Consider the following 16,651-nt stretch of genomic DNA (forward strand, 5'->3'; position numbering starts at 1 on the left):
GCAGACCTCCAATCCTAGGGTACCTCTCCTGTATCTCGTGAGGATTTGAAGATGATCCTCAGAGCATTTGTTATTTCCTCCCTGGCTTCCTTTAACAACCTGGGATACAATCCATCTGGCCCCAGTGATTTATCCACTTTCAAGGATGTTAGCTCCTCTAGTACTTCCTCTCTCATTATGCTTATCGTATCTAATATTTCACACTCCTCCTCTTTAACTACAATGTCTGCATCATCCCTCTCTTTGTGAAGATAGAGACAAAAAACTCATTAAGAACCCTGCCCACATCTTCTGCATCCACACATAAGTTCCCTTGTACATCTCTGATAGGCCCAACCCTTTCCTTAGTTATCTTCTTGCTCTTAATGTACTGATAAAACATCTTTGGGTTTTCCTTGATTTTATCTGTCAATTTTTCATGTCCTCTTTTTGCTTTCCTAATTTCCTTTTTTACTTCACCCCTGCACTTTCTATAGTACTCTAGGCTTCTAAAGTTAAGTATTAAGTTTTTTGTGACTGTCACAAGCTTTCTTTTTCTGCTTTAACTTACCCTGTAAGCTTCTAGATAACCTGGAGGCTCTAGATTTGGCCATTCCACCCTTTATCTTTGTGGGGACATGCCTAAACTGTGCCTGTAGAAGCTCGCTTTTGAATGCCTCCCACTGGTTTGTCACTGATTTTCCTTCAAGTAGCTCTACCCAGTCCACTTTCGCCAGATCACCTGTCAGCTTCGTAAAATTTGCCTTCCCCCAATTTAAAACTTTTACTCCTGTTTTATCTTTGTTCTTTTCCATGATTATGCTAAAACTAACTGTATTATGGTCACCATCTCCAAAATGGTCACCCAATGTTACCTCATCCACTTGCCCAGCTTCATTTCCGCAGACAAAATCTAGAATTGCGCCCCCTCTTATTGGGCTTATTAGGGGCTGGCTAAAAAGGTTCTCTTGAATGCAGTTGAAGAATTTTGTGCCCTCTCTGCCCTTCACACTGTTTGTATCCCAGTTGATATTAGGGTAGTTGAAATCCCTGACTATTATTGCCCTATAGTTTTTTCACTCAGAGATTTGCCTACATATTTGTTCTTCTATCTCCCTCTCACTATTTGGGGGTCTATGATACACTCCTAGTAGTGTGACTGCCCCTTTTCTATTTCTGAGCTCCATCCATATGGCCTCATTTGATGATTCATTTAGCATATCATCCCTCCTCAAAGCTGTTATTGATTCCTTAACCAATAATGCTACACCCCCTCCTTTTTTATCCCTCTCTCTATCCCTCCTGAAAACTCTATATCCAGAGTTGTTGAGCTGACATTCTTGACCCTCTTTCAGCCAAGTTTCAGTTATAGCAATTATATCGTATTGCCATGTGTCTATCTGTGCCCTCAGCTCATCGGCTTTATATGCTATACTTCTTGCATTTAAATAAATAGCTTTTAACACTGCCAAATTCCTGTGCTGCACACTTTTTAACCTTTGCTTCTTCTGTCTTTCAGAGTTACTCACTAATTTTCTGCCTCCTGTTCCCTGCCCTGAAATTGTCCTATCTGAAACTGCCCTCAGGTTCCCATCCCCCTGCCAAACTAGTTTAAACTATCACCAAAAGCACTAGCAAACCTTCCTGCAAGGATATTCATTCCTGTCCTGTTCAGGTGTAGACCATCTGGGCTTGTACAGGTCCCACCTTCCCCAGAACCAGTCCCAATGCCCCAAAAATCTGAAGCCTTCCCTCCTGCACCATCTTTCCTGCCACACATTCATCTGGTGTATTTTCCTATTTCTATACTCACTGGCATGCGGTCTTGGGAGTAATCCGGAGATTACTACCTTTGAGGTCCTGCTTGATAATCTCTTTCCTAACTCCCTAAACTCAGCCTGCAGGACCTCATCCCTCTTTCTTGCTATATTGTTGGTACCAATGTGGACCACGACCTCTGGCACTGCACCCTCGCCCTCCAGAATGTTCTGTAGCCGCTCGATGATATCCATGATCCTTGCACCAGAGGGGCAACATACCATCCTGGAATCATGTCTGCGACCACAGAAACACCTATCTGTTCCCCGAACTATAGAATCCCCTACCACTATTGCCCTCCTGTCTTTTCTCCTCCCTTCCTGCAAAGCTGAGCCACCCATGGTGCTCTGGTCATGACTCTCGCTGCACTCTCCAGAGGAACCCTCTCTCCCATCGGTACTCAGAACTGAATACTGGTTAGAAAGTGGGATGCCCTCCGGGGACTCCTGCACTACCTGCCTTGACGTTCTTGTCTGTCTGCCAGCCTCCCAGTCCCTCTCTGCCTGTGCTGTCTTAAGCTCCGGGGTGACTACCTCCTGAAACGTGCTATTCACATAGTTCTGTCCCTCAGGGAGGCACCACAGTGACTCCAGCCGCCGCTTGAGTTCCGAAATCCGGAGCTCAAGCTTCTGCTGCTGGTGACAATTCCTGCAGAGCTGTTTTTCAAGGACACACGGTGCATCCACGACTTCCCACATACCACAGGAGGCACATTCCACTTGGCCAAGCTGCCGTGCCTACCTTAGCTCTACAAACTAATTATTGCTAGTGTAATAATTAGAATAACTTATATATATATATACGCACGGCAAGATGGTATGTGGCTGAAAGGGGTACCTGGAAGTGATGGTGGGCTACTGGCATCCCTTCTCGGCGGGAAGTGTTGAAATAACCTTGGCGAGTTGTGGCAGTGCATTTTATAGATGAAACACACTGCAGTCACAGTGGGGGAGGGGTGAATTTCAAATCCAGTGGCAGAGGTGCCCATCAAGCACCTGGATGGTGTCGAGCTTCATGAGTGTTGTTGTGGCTGTTCCGATCAAGGCAAGTGGCGAGTGCCCCATTACACTGGAATTACTTCCCTAAAGCTCCCTGCCTTTCTATCTCTCTTTCCTCCTTTGAGATGCTCCTTAGACCATACCTCTTTAGCCAAGCTTTTAGTCATCAGCCCTAATATCTCCTTATGTGACGCTGTATCAAATTTTGTTTGATTACACACCTCTGAAGGGACTTAGGATGTTTTACAATTTAAAGGCACTATATATAAGGCAAGTTGTCGTTTTTGAGAGATTTTGAGGAGTCAGATGAGTCACTAATCACAGAGTACCCAATGTCTGTGCTATGCTTGGAGCCATAGTGCCAATGTAGCTGGTCAAGTTAAGCTTCGAGATCAATAATGCACTGCCCTCCCCCCCACACCCCTGAAGTGTTGATGGTGATGATGTTGAAGGACAAGGGGAGATGACTAGCCTTTCCCTTGCTGGAGATGGTCAATGTCTGGCATTTATATGGCTGTCCAAGCCTGGAAGCATGGGCTGCTTTATTATCGGAGGAGTAATGAATGGCATGAACACTGGAATCAGCAGAGAACAGCCTCACTCTTGACCTTATGATGGAGGGAAGGTCAGCGATGAAACAGCTGAAGATGGTTGGGTTGAGGACACTGCCCTAAGGAACAGTGATGTTCTGGGGCTGTGTTCATTGATACTAAATGATCAGATCCAGTGTGTGTAGACCAGGGAATGGAGCCAAGATTCTTTAATGGGGAGGGGTGAAAACAGAAGAATTTGTTCCACTGCAGAGCAGAGAGATCCATTAAATTATCTTAAACTGACAAGTCCTACAAAGAGCTGGCCCAGGCATGATATGCTGAATGGCTTTCTGCATTGTATGATTGTAAACCTGGGTGAGGATATGATTCCTTGCAGGTCACTGTTATTCTTGGTAGGGTAAGAGGATATTGCTGAAGATGATAAAAGCAGTGGCTGTAAACTGTGTAAGTAATAGTGAGCTGTCATTTCGCCTAAGTGCTTGATTAGTCCCTTTCTTCTTTAAGATTTAGTGATATTCATAGTAAAAACTGATTTTCACCAGTTTTCTTCTGCTATTTGGGCTCTCTCTCCACACCCCTCCCCTCCACACCCTTCCCTTCCCCAACACTGGGCACACACACCCCAGAGACCCTGACTAATGCTCCAGAGACAACGAGTTCAAATCCCACCTCGAGAACTGGGGGGGGGGGGGTTGGGGGTGGATTTAAATTCAATTAATTAATAAATCTGGAACAAAATGCTACTCTCATTGATCATGATGATGAAACTACCAAATTGTTGTAAAAACTCATCTGGTTCACTAATGTCCTTTAGGGAAGGAAATCTGCTGTCCTTACCCGGTCTGGACGACATGTGACTTCAAACCCACAGTAATGTGGTTGACTCTTAACTGTCCTCTGAAATGGCCTAGCAAACCACTCAAGGGCAATAAGGGACAGGCAACAAATGCTGTCCTTGCCAATGACGCCCACATCCCAAGAATGAATAATTTATTTTAAAAAGATTTCTACAGGGCTTGATGCTAGAAATAAAAACTTCTTTAAAACTTTTAAATTAGCAATGAAAGCTTAACTGCAGAGGTCCTTCATTACAGTGAAAGGTTGTGATTGTTACTGAGATGGGGTAGCTCCCTCTCCTGGAAGCTCTGGAGCAGAACAAGGAGGTCTCTCCTGCTTTCACTGATATAAGTTGGAAGATGCTGCAGAAAACAGTTTTATTTTAAGAAGTTAATAATAAAAAGCTGTGCATATAGGTTGGGATCCGGGATGGGACTTCCTCGTGAAACAGCAACATTCCACACGGATTTTTGTCCTACATCGTGTGTGACACGTATGGATCCTTTCCTGCGGGAAATTTCCCCTTTCAAGGTTCCATGCTTTGTACTTGCTGTATGCTTAATGTTTTCGGCTTATACCAAATTCTGACTTTTGTGTTCTGATCAATCTAATATAGTGGAAAAAAAGATAAATTATCCACAGCATCTTAGTCACAACCTATACTCCGTGAGCTTCATTCTCCTACATATGTCACATCCTTTCCATTCCAACTTCCTCCTACCCCCTTGAGGAGCTAACTCCTGTTGACCTACAGTTGCGCAGTCGCCGACAGCCCTTCAGTACCTCACCAGAACGGCCATTCTTCACGATGAGACTGTCAACAAACTATTTGGCTGTGGAAGGCATCACAGCCCAAGGTCGATCCCAAGCTCACTCGACGTCCGCACTTGGCAGCGGCAGTTACTGGGTCGTGAGCCGGAGTGGTAACCTTGACTCCTGTCTCTGAGCTCAGAGGTGCTGAGGTCAATTGAGGCTTCATCTCACTGCCCTGACTGTGAAAGAAAGACTTGCACTGTCAGCATTCTTGGGACAGGGTGGTGGCCACAGTATGTTTGCCTGTGAGCCCATTTCCTTAAGAATGTGCCGTGACCTGCCAAAGTGCTTTACAGCCAATGAAGTATTTTTGAAGTGTAGTCATCTGGAATGTAGGAAACACGATAGCCAATTTGTGCACAGCAAGCTCCCACAAGCAGTAATTGATAATGAGCACAAGATCTGCTTTTGTGATGTTGGTTGAGTTATAAATATTGACCAGGACACCAGGGAGAACTCCCCTGCTTTCCTTTGAAATAGTGCATGGGTTGTTTAATGTTCACACGAGAGAGCAGACGGGCCCTCGATTTAACATCTCATCAGAGAGACAGTGACTGTTAAGGCTTCATCTCACAGCTGAGGAGGGGAAACTTCAACTGGCCTCTGTAAGTCGCTAACTTAAGCACAGACTAAGGGCTAAGCCTGCGACCATCTTGTGCATATGGATTACTAACCCATCATGTTTTGTATTCACCAATTAAAGCACGAGGGGAAAGTTTTGTGTGTCACATTGTATTTAGTAAACTAATTTTTGAAAGAAATCCACCCTGCCTGTCAAAGTCCATTTAGAAATAAATAAAGAGATGAAAGCAATGAAGTGGATTCCTTTATAGCCCTCTAAATAGCCCATTCAAGTTTAAATATGCAGGTTAATGCTGTGAAAATGTTTCCCGAAATACCTTTCAATAATTAATCTTTTTAGAAAGCTGCATATGACATTAATCTCAAATAAATTAGAGGCTGACATTAACAGCCATATTTCACTGACAGAATCAGGGCTAAATGGAACTTAATCTCAGGATTGCTGTTGATGGAATACCACCTCCAGATATTTAATGCAATTTATTAATGAAAGTCAAATGACAGGCTGGGGAAGTGGTTGTCACACAGCTGGTCTGGTGCTTTTCGCTGTTGAACTAAATTAAATCTGCTTTGATGTGATCCAAGGTGTTTACTTAACTGTTGGGGAACTGGACCAGAATTTGTCCGATGACCTCTGTTGGTATGATTCACTTTTGCTTCTTGAGTCAGAAGCTTGTGTGTTCAAGAGACTTGAGTACATGATCTGGGACTGACACTACATGGGAACAGGAGAAGGCCATTTAGCCCTTGAGCTGTTTGCCATTCAATGAGATCATAGCTGATCTGTGACCTGCCTTTGCCCCATATCCTTCAATACCTTTGGCTAACAAAAATCTGTCAATCGCGGTTTTAAAATTAACAACCGATCCAGCATTAATTGTCGTTTGCAGAAGAGAGTTCCACATTTTACCACCCTTTGCGAGAAGTGGCTCCAAACTTCACTCCTGAGAGGTCTGGCTCTAATTTTCAGACTATGCCCCCTTGTCCTGGACTCCCCAACTAATGGAAATAGTTTAGAGTCATAGAGTTTCTCCCGATCTACCCTATCTGATCCCCTTAACATCTTGAAACCTTTGATCAAATCACCCCTTCGCCTTCTAAATTCAAGGGAATACAACCCTAGTTTGTGTAATCACTCCTTGTAATTTAATCCTCGGAGTTCAGGTATCATTCCAGTAAATCCATGCTGCACTCCCTCCAAGATCAATGTATCTTCCCTAAGGTGTGATGCCCAGAGCTGCTCACTGTGCTCCAGCTGTACTCTAAGCAGGGCTTTGTATAGCTGAAGCATGAATTCTACCCCCTTGTATTCCTGTCCTCTAGATATAAAGGCCAGCATTCCATTGGCCTTTTTGATTATTTTTGGTACTGTTCATAGCATTTTAATGATCTATGTACCTGGACCCCAAAACTCTTTGGACCACTGCTGTTTCTAGTTTTTCTCCATTTAAAAACACACTCTTCTATCCTCTTTCAGTCCACAGTGGATGACATCACATTTGCCTACACTGAAATCCATTTGCCATAATCCAATCAGGTTTGTCAGGTATGACCTACCCTTTACAAATCCACGCTGGCTCTCTCTGATCAGCTGAACATTTTCAAGGTGTTAAATCACCCTCGCCTTAATTATAGATTCTAGTAAGTTCCTGACAACAACTGTGAGACTAACTGGTCTATAATTCCCTGGTTTCCCTCTCTCACCTTTCTCAAATAGCAGAGTAACTTGCCAGAGTAATTTTCCAATCTAAAGGAACAGTTTCCAAATCAAGAGATCTTTGGGAGATTATAGTTAGGGCATCTGCACTGTCAAAGGTGCCGTCTTTGAGATGAGACTTCAGACGGGACTCGACAGTGTCAGCTCTGGTTCAGTTGGTAGCACTCTCACCTCTGAGTCTCTGGGTTCAAGTCCCATTTCAGGACTTGAGCACAAAATCTAGTCTGACACTCCAGTGCAGCGTCTTTTGGATGAGATGTCTTCAGGTGGATGTAACAGTGGATGCACTATTTCAAAGAAAGAGCAGTGAAGTTATCCTGAGTGTCCTGGTCAATATTTATCCCTCAATCAACATCACAAAGTGCAGGAAAATGCCGTTGAGGTAGAAGATCAGCCATGAACTTGTAAAAGACACCAGTCCGGCCTCAGCTGGAGTATTGCGGCCAGTTCTGGGCACCGCACTTTAGGAAAAACATGAGGCCACTGGAGAGAGTACAGAAAGGATTCACGAGAATGGTTCCAGGGATGAGGAATTTCAGTTATGAAGATAGATTGGAGAAGTTTTTCTTGAAGAAAAGGCTGAGAGGTGATTTGATAGAGGTATTCAAAATCATAAGGGGTGTGGACAGAGTAGATAGAGAGAAATAAAAACAAGAAATGTTGGAACGACTCATCAGGTCTGGCAGCATCTGTGAAAAGAGAAGCAGAGTTAACGTTTCGGGTCAGTGACCCTTCTTCGTAGATAGCGAGAAACTGTTCCCAATCGTGAACAGATTGAGAACGAGAGGGCACAGATTTAAAGTATTTGGTAAGAGAAGCAAAAAGGACATGAAGAAAATCTTATTCACGCAGAGTGGTTAAGGTGTGGAATGCGCTGTCTGAGAACATGTTGGAGGCAGGTTCAACTGAAGCATTCAAAAGAGAATTAGATAGTTATATGAAAAGGAAGAATGTGCAGGGTTATGGGGAGAAGGCGGGGGAATGAAACTGAGGGAGTTGCTCTTTCAGAGAGCCAGTGGCAACACGATGGGCCGAATGGCCTCCTTCTGCACTGTAACGATTCTGTGATGATCTAATTGAATGATGTAGCAGGCTCAAGGGGCCAAATGGCCTATTCCTGCTCCTATTTCCTATGTTTCTATGAAACAGCTTATCTGGTCATTATCACATTGCTTTTGTGGGGCCTCGCTGTGTGCAAATTGGCTGCAGTGTTTCCTACCTTACAACAGCGACTACAGTTCAGAAGTAATCATTGGCTGTAAAGCACTTTGAGATGATCTGAGGTGATGAAAGTTGTGATATAAATGCAAGTCTTTCTTTCATGCAGGGATCGGTCTTCCACTCTGTGCATCAATACACATTGCACAATAGAGATCAGCGCTCAACGCCATAACACATGGCTGGTGATTTTCACCATCATTAGATGTTGTCGTTTTCAAAGAGGATTTTAAGGTACTTTGCTCCCTACTGTTAGGATCTTCTTTTAAGATAATTACTATGCCAAAAAGAATGATTTAAGAGTGCCAATCATCTGAATACACCAGTTCGTGTGAATGTGCTGCATTGCGCACATAGACAGTTGCAGTCACGCAGATTGAGTCAGATAGCAAGGACATGCACAGACCCATCAAAATGCATTTAGTGAAGCACAGAGTGCAGCAGAGAAGCACTCACACACACCAAGCAGTAAGTGACATGACTGAGGGATGAATGAGGTAGCGGGTGTAGCAGCATGCAATTTCAAACCACTTTACAGCTCCTTCAGAAAAGACTTTGGATTAGACTTAAAGTACATAACTCTGTCTCACCTGGGGACACAAACAGCATATCTCTGCGAGCGGCAATGCCTCATATATCATATTTACATCAACACAAAGAGCTAATTTTATTTCCTGCTTCCCTTTCAATTTTCTCTTTTCCTCCACCTAACATCTACTGCAGTGTCAGCTGTGACTCAGTGGTAGTGTTCTCCTATTTTAGTCCAAAGGTTTCAAGTCCCATTCCACAGAGCTAAGCATATAATCTAGGCTGACACTGCCAGTGTAGTACGGAGTGCTGCACTGTCAGAGATTCCAAATTTGGGATGAGCTGTCAAACCATGGCCCCGTCCACCCTCTCAGGCGGACGTTAAATATCCCATGGCATTCCTTTGAAGAGCAGAGGAATTCCCTCCAGTATCCTGGCCAGTAATTATCTCTCGACCAATATCACTAAAAGAGACACTCTGTTCTTTACCACATTGCTGTTTGTGGGAGCTTGCTGTGCACAAACTGGTTGTTGCATTTTCAACATTACAACAGTATTAAACTTCAAAAGTACTTCATTGGCAGTTTATGCACTTTAGGATGACCTGATGTTGTGAAAGGCACTTTTTAAAAGAAAGTTATACATCACCATCCCCCGTACACTTAAACATACACTCCCTCTACCATGGGTGCATCGTGACTGCAGCGTGCACCATCTACAAGATGCACTGTAACAACTCGCCAAGGCTCCTTCAACAGCATCTCCCAAATCCATGACCTCTACCGCATAGAAGGACAAGGCAGCAGTCGCATGGGAACACCATCAACTGCAAGTTCCCCTCTAAGCCACACACCATCCTGACTTGGAACCATATTGCTGTTCCTTCACTGTCGCTGGGTCAAAATCCTAGAACTCTCTCCCAAACAGCACCTGCACCACACAGACCAGAGTGGTTTAAGAAGGCAGCTCACCACCACCTTCTCAAGGGCAATTAGGGATGGGCAATAAATGCTGGCCTTGCCCACATGCCATGAATGAACTTAAAAAAAAAAGCTTTTTCTTTCTTTCCACACATCTCCTTCCAGCAGGTTTCACTACAGAGCAATCAAGAGCGGGAACCCAGACTGACATTTCCTCCTCAGTCTGCGATGCTGAGGATAATTATAATGCTGCTGCTGCTGCTACCATTTTGGCTGCGATCAGCTCACTGCCACAGACTATTGATCAGAGCAAAGACTCACACACCCTGTATGCATCAGTTCCACACTACAAGATACATTCACCCACTGGAGACGAGTTTACAGTTACTATGCTCTGCTGGATTCACTGTCCATCGAGTGCACCCAATCTAAGTGTGTAACCTTCACGATCTCAGCACCTGTTGTTCAAATGATAGCACTTGTAAATCAGCAAGTAACAGCTAGGAAAAATAAATTACATTAAATAAGACAAGGCAAGGGTGGTACTATGTAGGGCCATTGGGCATTGCTGGTAGGGAAATGATGGAATCACATATGACAGGGATAGTGTAACATAGAGCTGGGAATTATAGGATGGGGTGCAGCGCTGGGCAGGTTGGCATGGAGCAGAGGTAGGATACGATAGGGCATGAATGGTGTAGTGTAGGACATAATGCTGTGACAGGGCAGGGGAGGTCAAATATAAGGCAGGGAGGTACCATGATTTGGAGTGAAGAAAGGACTTGTTAAACAGATCAGACATGGCTGGAAAATACATTTGCTTATTAACAGACAGTAATTGGAAGAACAAGGGACCATTCATTTACACATTCAACCCACAATGGACCTTGATCACCATGTAGGGTGTGGTGATATACTGTAAGGTATATGAGGTAGATATATTATAGGGTAAGGATGGTGGACTACTGTGAGGGCACAGGGTGTCAGTAGAAGAGGTGTAATGTAGGGCCTGAGTGGTATAGTTTAGCATAGATGTAATGTAATATTGGGTATTGTGGAATGAAGGAGGGTGGGGGATAGCATCATGCAGCATAGAGGTGCTGTAGTATAGGGTACAGGGTAGGGAATGGTATAGTGCTGGGTAGAGATGGTGTAGTATAGGGTACTGGGTGGGGAATGGTATAGTGCAGGGTAGAAGTGGTGTAGTATTGGGTATAGGGTGGGGGATGGTATAGTGCAGGGTAGAGGTGGTGTAGTATAGGGTACAGTGTTATGATGGAGAAAGGTTGAAGGTATAAGTAGTTTAGGGGTTTGGTTAAACAAAGTGCACAAGCTGGCACAGACACGATGAGCCAAGTGACCTCTTTCTGTGCTGTAAACTTTCTATGATTTCTAAGCAAGAACTGAAACATTGCCGTAAACAATCGTCAGCAAACCTACTTTACAGACTGTGCTTACGACAAAAAACACTGGCCTAACGTTTCCTCATGAGCGAGATGGGAAAGGCAAAAAATATCAGACAGAAATGGCCAGTGAGCAATGTGGACTAATTTCACACGGTAAGTGCCATATGGAGAATGGGATTGGTGGAGCCCAGAGAGAAGATAGTTGGCTACTTACGGGAGGGGGCTATGGATAATGCATCCAAAGCTAAGGAGAGGGAGAAAGTAAGCTTTGAAGACATAGGTTTTAACAAGAAAATCAATAATAAATGGTCAGAAGTAAACCAAACTCTGGCGTCAGGTTATAGGAACTGAGCCAGACCTGAAGGCACCAGGCCCCAACATGATCATCATCCTATAACGCTCTCCAAAAGTCAGCTCACTCAGCACTTTCTTTTAGCTGCTTTTCCTCAATCTACATGTTTTCAAATCCCTTACCCTGGGGGTCTGTGTGCCTTGACTTAGGGGATTTCATGAGCTAATCAAATTTCTGGATTTCTTGGCTTACCTGCAGTTATCTCTGTTACCATAAAAAAAATTTCTGTGATGACAGAATTATGTTCCTTCAGCTATTTGACACTCTTTTGGAAATTGGGACCTCGGAGTGCATGCCATTATTTGCAAGAGATCCTTTACAAAATCGTAGGTTTAATCCAACAAATCATGTTCCTGCTTTTGCACACTGGAATCCCAGTTACTTAAATTCACTTGGAAAGCTGCTGTTGCTTAGATTCATACAATAAAAATCAGAATCTTTCACAAAACCATAAGAACCTTCAAATTCCCATGCTCGAGATACATCAACCTTTGATTTCTTTCAGATTAACTTGGGTGTAATGTATTTGTAGCATAAACACTGCAGTGCACAGCTTCACAATATAAAGGAAGCAACTGCATAGTTGAGAGCAACCTGATCTGGTGGCAGTATCCCACAGGAGGTCCATGATTTTAATTTAGCCAAAAGGTATCTTTAACCCTCAGACTACTGAAAACGTAGGGACTTCGGTACTTTCTCAGTCTCCGCCTCAAAAAAAAATTCATCCAACCCATTAACACTGAAAAATTGCCCAATTCTAATTATCACTGATTGATATAATATAATGCCATGCTAGGCCCCCACCTGCCAAGAATGGGACACATTAATTTTGTCATGAACATTGATTTTAAACTGTTACTGGAGTGAAAAAAGGATTGTTAAACAGATCAGCTGGAAAAGAAATTTGCATATTAACAGACGGTGATTGGTAAGACAAAGGACCATTCTCTGACACATTCAACCCACAATGGACCTTGATCACCAGGTATTGTGTGTAAAAGGAGCATTCCAGAGACTGCTAAAGTGATACAATCCAAGACGTGGTCAGTCCAGTTAGTCACATGACTAACCTGCTTGGCAACCTGGGTTTTTCTGAATTGTACAAACACTTTGATCTCAGAAAGTCTGTTTGCTCCTGGACTGAGAAGATCTCTCATGTCTGCTCCCATCTCTTTCTCAGAAGCCTCTGAATCCACTGAAGACACATGAACCCCAAGAGAGAAAATTCTCCGACAGCAAACAAGGCTTAAGAAGAATACTGGGCCCCAACGAAAAGCAAGATCTACTTACAATCAAGGACTCTACAGTGAGCTTGAAGAACTGTAACAACAACATTTCAGATATTGCCTCAAACATTTCCACTTTATTTCTTCTGTTCTTTTCTGTCTCTATTTGCATGTGTGTATCACGTTTGCATGCTAGCGTGGGTGTGTCGTGTATCCATAGACGTCAACCAAATTAGAGATTAAGTTTAATAAATTTCAACTTTTCTTCTTTAAACCTAAGGAAGCCTGTTTGTGCTGGTTTCTTTGCCTTATCATTGGAAAGTGGTGAGCAAGGATTCACCAAGGGGGAGCTAAAAACAAGGCTTGTGTAAAATTAAACCCTGTTACGGTAAGATCGGTGAAAGCTGATAGGGACCCCTAGACACCTTTCTCATCTGGTCATCACAGAAATTTGGGTGCTAGCGTCCGGAATTGACCCACAGACAAATAAGAGGAATTGGAAGTGGGAAGCCAAATTGTTCCCAATCAAAAAAGAGCAAGATTTCAATACAGGTATTCCTGTGGTTCTGTCTGCTTGAATACGAACATCTCTGCGACTGAAGCTAGTAACTCTCCAAGCCAGGGTATAGTAACTTGGGATAAGTTAAAAGCACTGTCTATGGAGGAGTTGAGGAAAATAGCTGAGCAGTGTGGGATCATTGTACGTGGCAAGGCTAGGAAGTCTGAACTCCTAAGACTAGAAGTCAACCATTTTTCCCTTGAATCTGAAGAAGCAGAAGCAGTGTTAGAAGCAGACCCAGACAGGGTATTGCTCGCAAAGATACCATTGGAACAAAGGAAACTTGAATTAGAAGACAGGGAAAGAGAAAGAGAGAGAGAGAGGGAGAAAGAGAGAGCTTTCCAGAAGGAATGTGAAGAGAAAGAAAGAGAGGAGAGAGAGAGAAAGACAGGAGAAGGAACGAGAGAGAGAGAGAGAAAGAAGGAATGTGAAGATAGAGAGCTGAAGCGGCTTGAGTTAACCAGGGGGTGACAGAGTAACCCCAGTGAAAGCATGGCCAATATGGAGGAGCGTAATTCAGGGCTGGGTACAAAATCGTTAAAACTAGCTCAACTAATTCCAAGATTCAATGAGGAGGATGTTGAAGAATTTTTTTGTGTCCTTTGAGGAACTGGCAAGGCAGCTAAAATGGCCAGCTGAGACCTGGCCTCTTTTACTACAAAGCAAGCCAACTGGAAAATCCCATGAGGTTTATTCCCTGTTGCCAGATGAGAGTTCATCAAATTATGAACTGACAAAAAATGCTATCCAGAGGACATATGAATTAGTACCCGAAGCCTATCGCCAAAAGTTTAGAACCTTCAAGAAGCATGCTAATCAAACTTATCTGGAGTTTGAAAGAAGTAAGCAGCTGGCTTTTGACCAGTGGTTGAGGGCTCTTAAAGTACAGCTCATCTATGAGAATCTCAGAGAAGTAATTCTGTTCAAGAAATTTAAACACTCTCTCCCACTCTCCATAAAGACCCATGTAGAGGAGCAGTGGGTTCAGAGAGCCCGGCAAGCAGCTGTTCTGGCTGATGAGTTTGCTTTAATTTATAAGTCGGTTTCCCAGGAGAGAACCTTTCCTAGTCACCCCCACAAATCCGAAAAGGACAAAGGGTGGGAAGGTGATAGGAGCCCAAGCAGTCCTGCGAGTGAAAGGAAAGAAGGAGACACATGGGGCCCTCCTCTAGCCAAAAAGGAAGGTGCTGTGAGCAAGAGTGAGACCAGAGACCTGTGTGCTTCCATTGTAATAAAGCAGGGCATTTAAAAGCTGACTGCTGGAAACTAAAGGGTTAAGCAGGGCATACCCACTCAGTGAAGACAGAACCTGATAGAAAGCACAGCAGAACAAGCTGCGGCTTTAACTGCAGTAAGAATGAGACCCAGGAAGCTTACGACTGCAAGTGCAGGAAAATTTAATAGGATTCCTGAGGGTTATCAGGGTTTTGTGTCTGAAGGGAAAGTAACCCCATACCCCTCGAGTGGGGCAAGCAAGCCCATAGTAATTCTCAGGGACACAGGGGTCACTAGATCCCTTTTACTGGGAAAAGGCCTGACCTTTCCCCCAGAGACTGCAGTGAACACCAGAATGGCAGTCAATGGTATTGGAGGGCAGTGTATGCCAGTACCTGTACACCGGGTGCACCTGGAGTGTGACCTAATTTCGGGACCGGTGACCATAGGGATTGCCCCTAGTTTGCAGGAGCAGGGTTGACCTGCTCCTCGGTAATGATCTGGTGGGGGTGAAAGTGGTAGCCCCCCACAGCAGTGAAAGAAAAACCACAGGAGGTCAGAGAGACAGGGCAGTGGCAGGGACAGACCCCTGCAGTTTCCCTGAATGTGTGATGGATCAAGCCATGATCAAACCAGCTCCCCCAGAGGAGACTGAATTGGCACTGCAGGCAGATGACCAGGTCTATCTATCTGAGATTTTCTTTGGAAAGTTAAGAAACCCAGGGAATTAATTAAATGGATTTTCCCTAGCTGAGGCTCAGTGAGCCGACCCAGTATTGCAAGCGTTAGCACAGGCTGCCCAGTCTGAAAGTGAAGCAGAGGGAGTCCCTGATTGCTACTATTTAAAGAATGAGGTAGTGATGAGGAAATGGAGTTCTCCTCACAGACCTGAGAGCAAAGAGTGGACAGTAGTTCACCAGTTAGTGGTGTCACAGAGGTACCAGAGAGAAATATTAAGAAAGGCCCACGAGACTACAGTGGCTGTACATGCCAGTATACAAAAGACCAAAGCCCGCATAAGACAGCAGTTTGACTAGCCAAAACTCCATAAAGATGTGGTGGAGTATTGCAGGAGTTGCCACATGTGCCAGGTTGAGGAAAACCCCAACTTAGTGAAACCTGCACCCCTACGTCCTGGACCAGTGTTAGGAGGACCCTCCAGCAGAGGGCTGGTGAACTGTAAGGACCCCCGCAGAGAACAAAAAGGGATAGGCAGGCACAAGGCTGGAAAAAGGTTAGATAGGGCAGGGGACAAAGTGACCAAGAGGGCAGGTTAAAGGAAGTCTGAGAGGAATCCTGAATGAAAACCATTACTGTCCGGTCAGCCAACCCCGAAAAATGTGAAAAGTTAGACCCCACATCCTCCTACGTAAATGCAGACACTAGAAGCACCCCACCAGAGTTGCTAACAGCATTTAAAGGAACCTGCAGAGACAAAGAAAGACCTCTAGGGGGCAGAGAAACCATGAGGGTGATGCTTCACCTAGTCGAAGTGCCACAGGGGAACGCAGTAGAGTCTGCACAAATACCTGCAGGCAGGGGTATCCTCTGGGACAACGGGGAGATTAGCAAAGAATACTCCCCCACAGTCAGAAGCAAAGAAAACCACCCATCCCCCAAAATCAAAAGCCTTTGCATGACTCAGCAAAGCACTGAAAGAGAGTTCAGGATAGACCCGCCCACTACTGACTCTCCTGAAAAGAAAATTACGTCAGCAGGAACAAAGACCTTAGGCAGCCACTGAAGTGGGCAAATGGAAGAGAAACTTCCCCAAAAAAGAACCACATGTCTATTGGGATGCCAAAAAAGGGGCGATTTTAATAAGTTTTAGTATTTGTGAATGAATGATAGAAATGCATGTTTTTTTTTCTGTACCTTATATTTTCTCTCGACCCTTTTAATTAAATGTGCTTTTCTCAAATCGCATTT

At 44.2% G+C, this 16,651-nt stretch overlaps 1 protein-coding gene across 1 annotated transcript in view; it reads right to left on the reverse strand.

Moving 5' to 3' along the window:
* Positions 1-4,607: 4,607 nt before the first annotated feature.
* The window catches only part of gins2 (GINS complex subunit 2), a 47,431-nt gene continuing 35,387 nt past the window's right edge, over positions 4,608-16,651 (reverse strand). Inside the window, exon 5 of the mRNA XM_068049869.1 lies at positions 4,608-4,793. Within this exon, the coding sequence (XP_067905970.1) occupies positions 4,713-4,793 (81 nt within the window). The 3' untranslated portion in view covers positions 4,608-4,712. The remainder of the gene's footprint in view (positions 4,794-16,651) is intronic.

This window comes from Heterodontus francisci, chromosome 17, assembly GCF_036365525.1.
Source record: "Heterodontus francisci isolate sHetFra1 chromosome 17, sHetFra1.hap1, whole genome shotgun sequence".
NCBI classification, from domain to species: Eukaryota; Metazoa; Chordata; class Chondrichthyes; order Heterodontiformes; family Heterodontidae; genus Heterodontus; species Heterodontus francisci.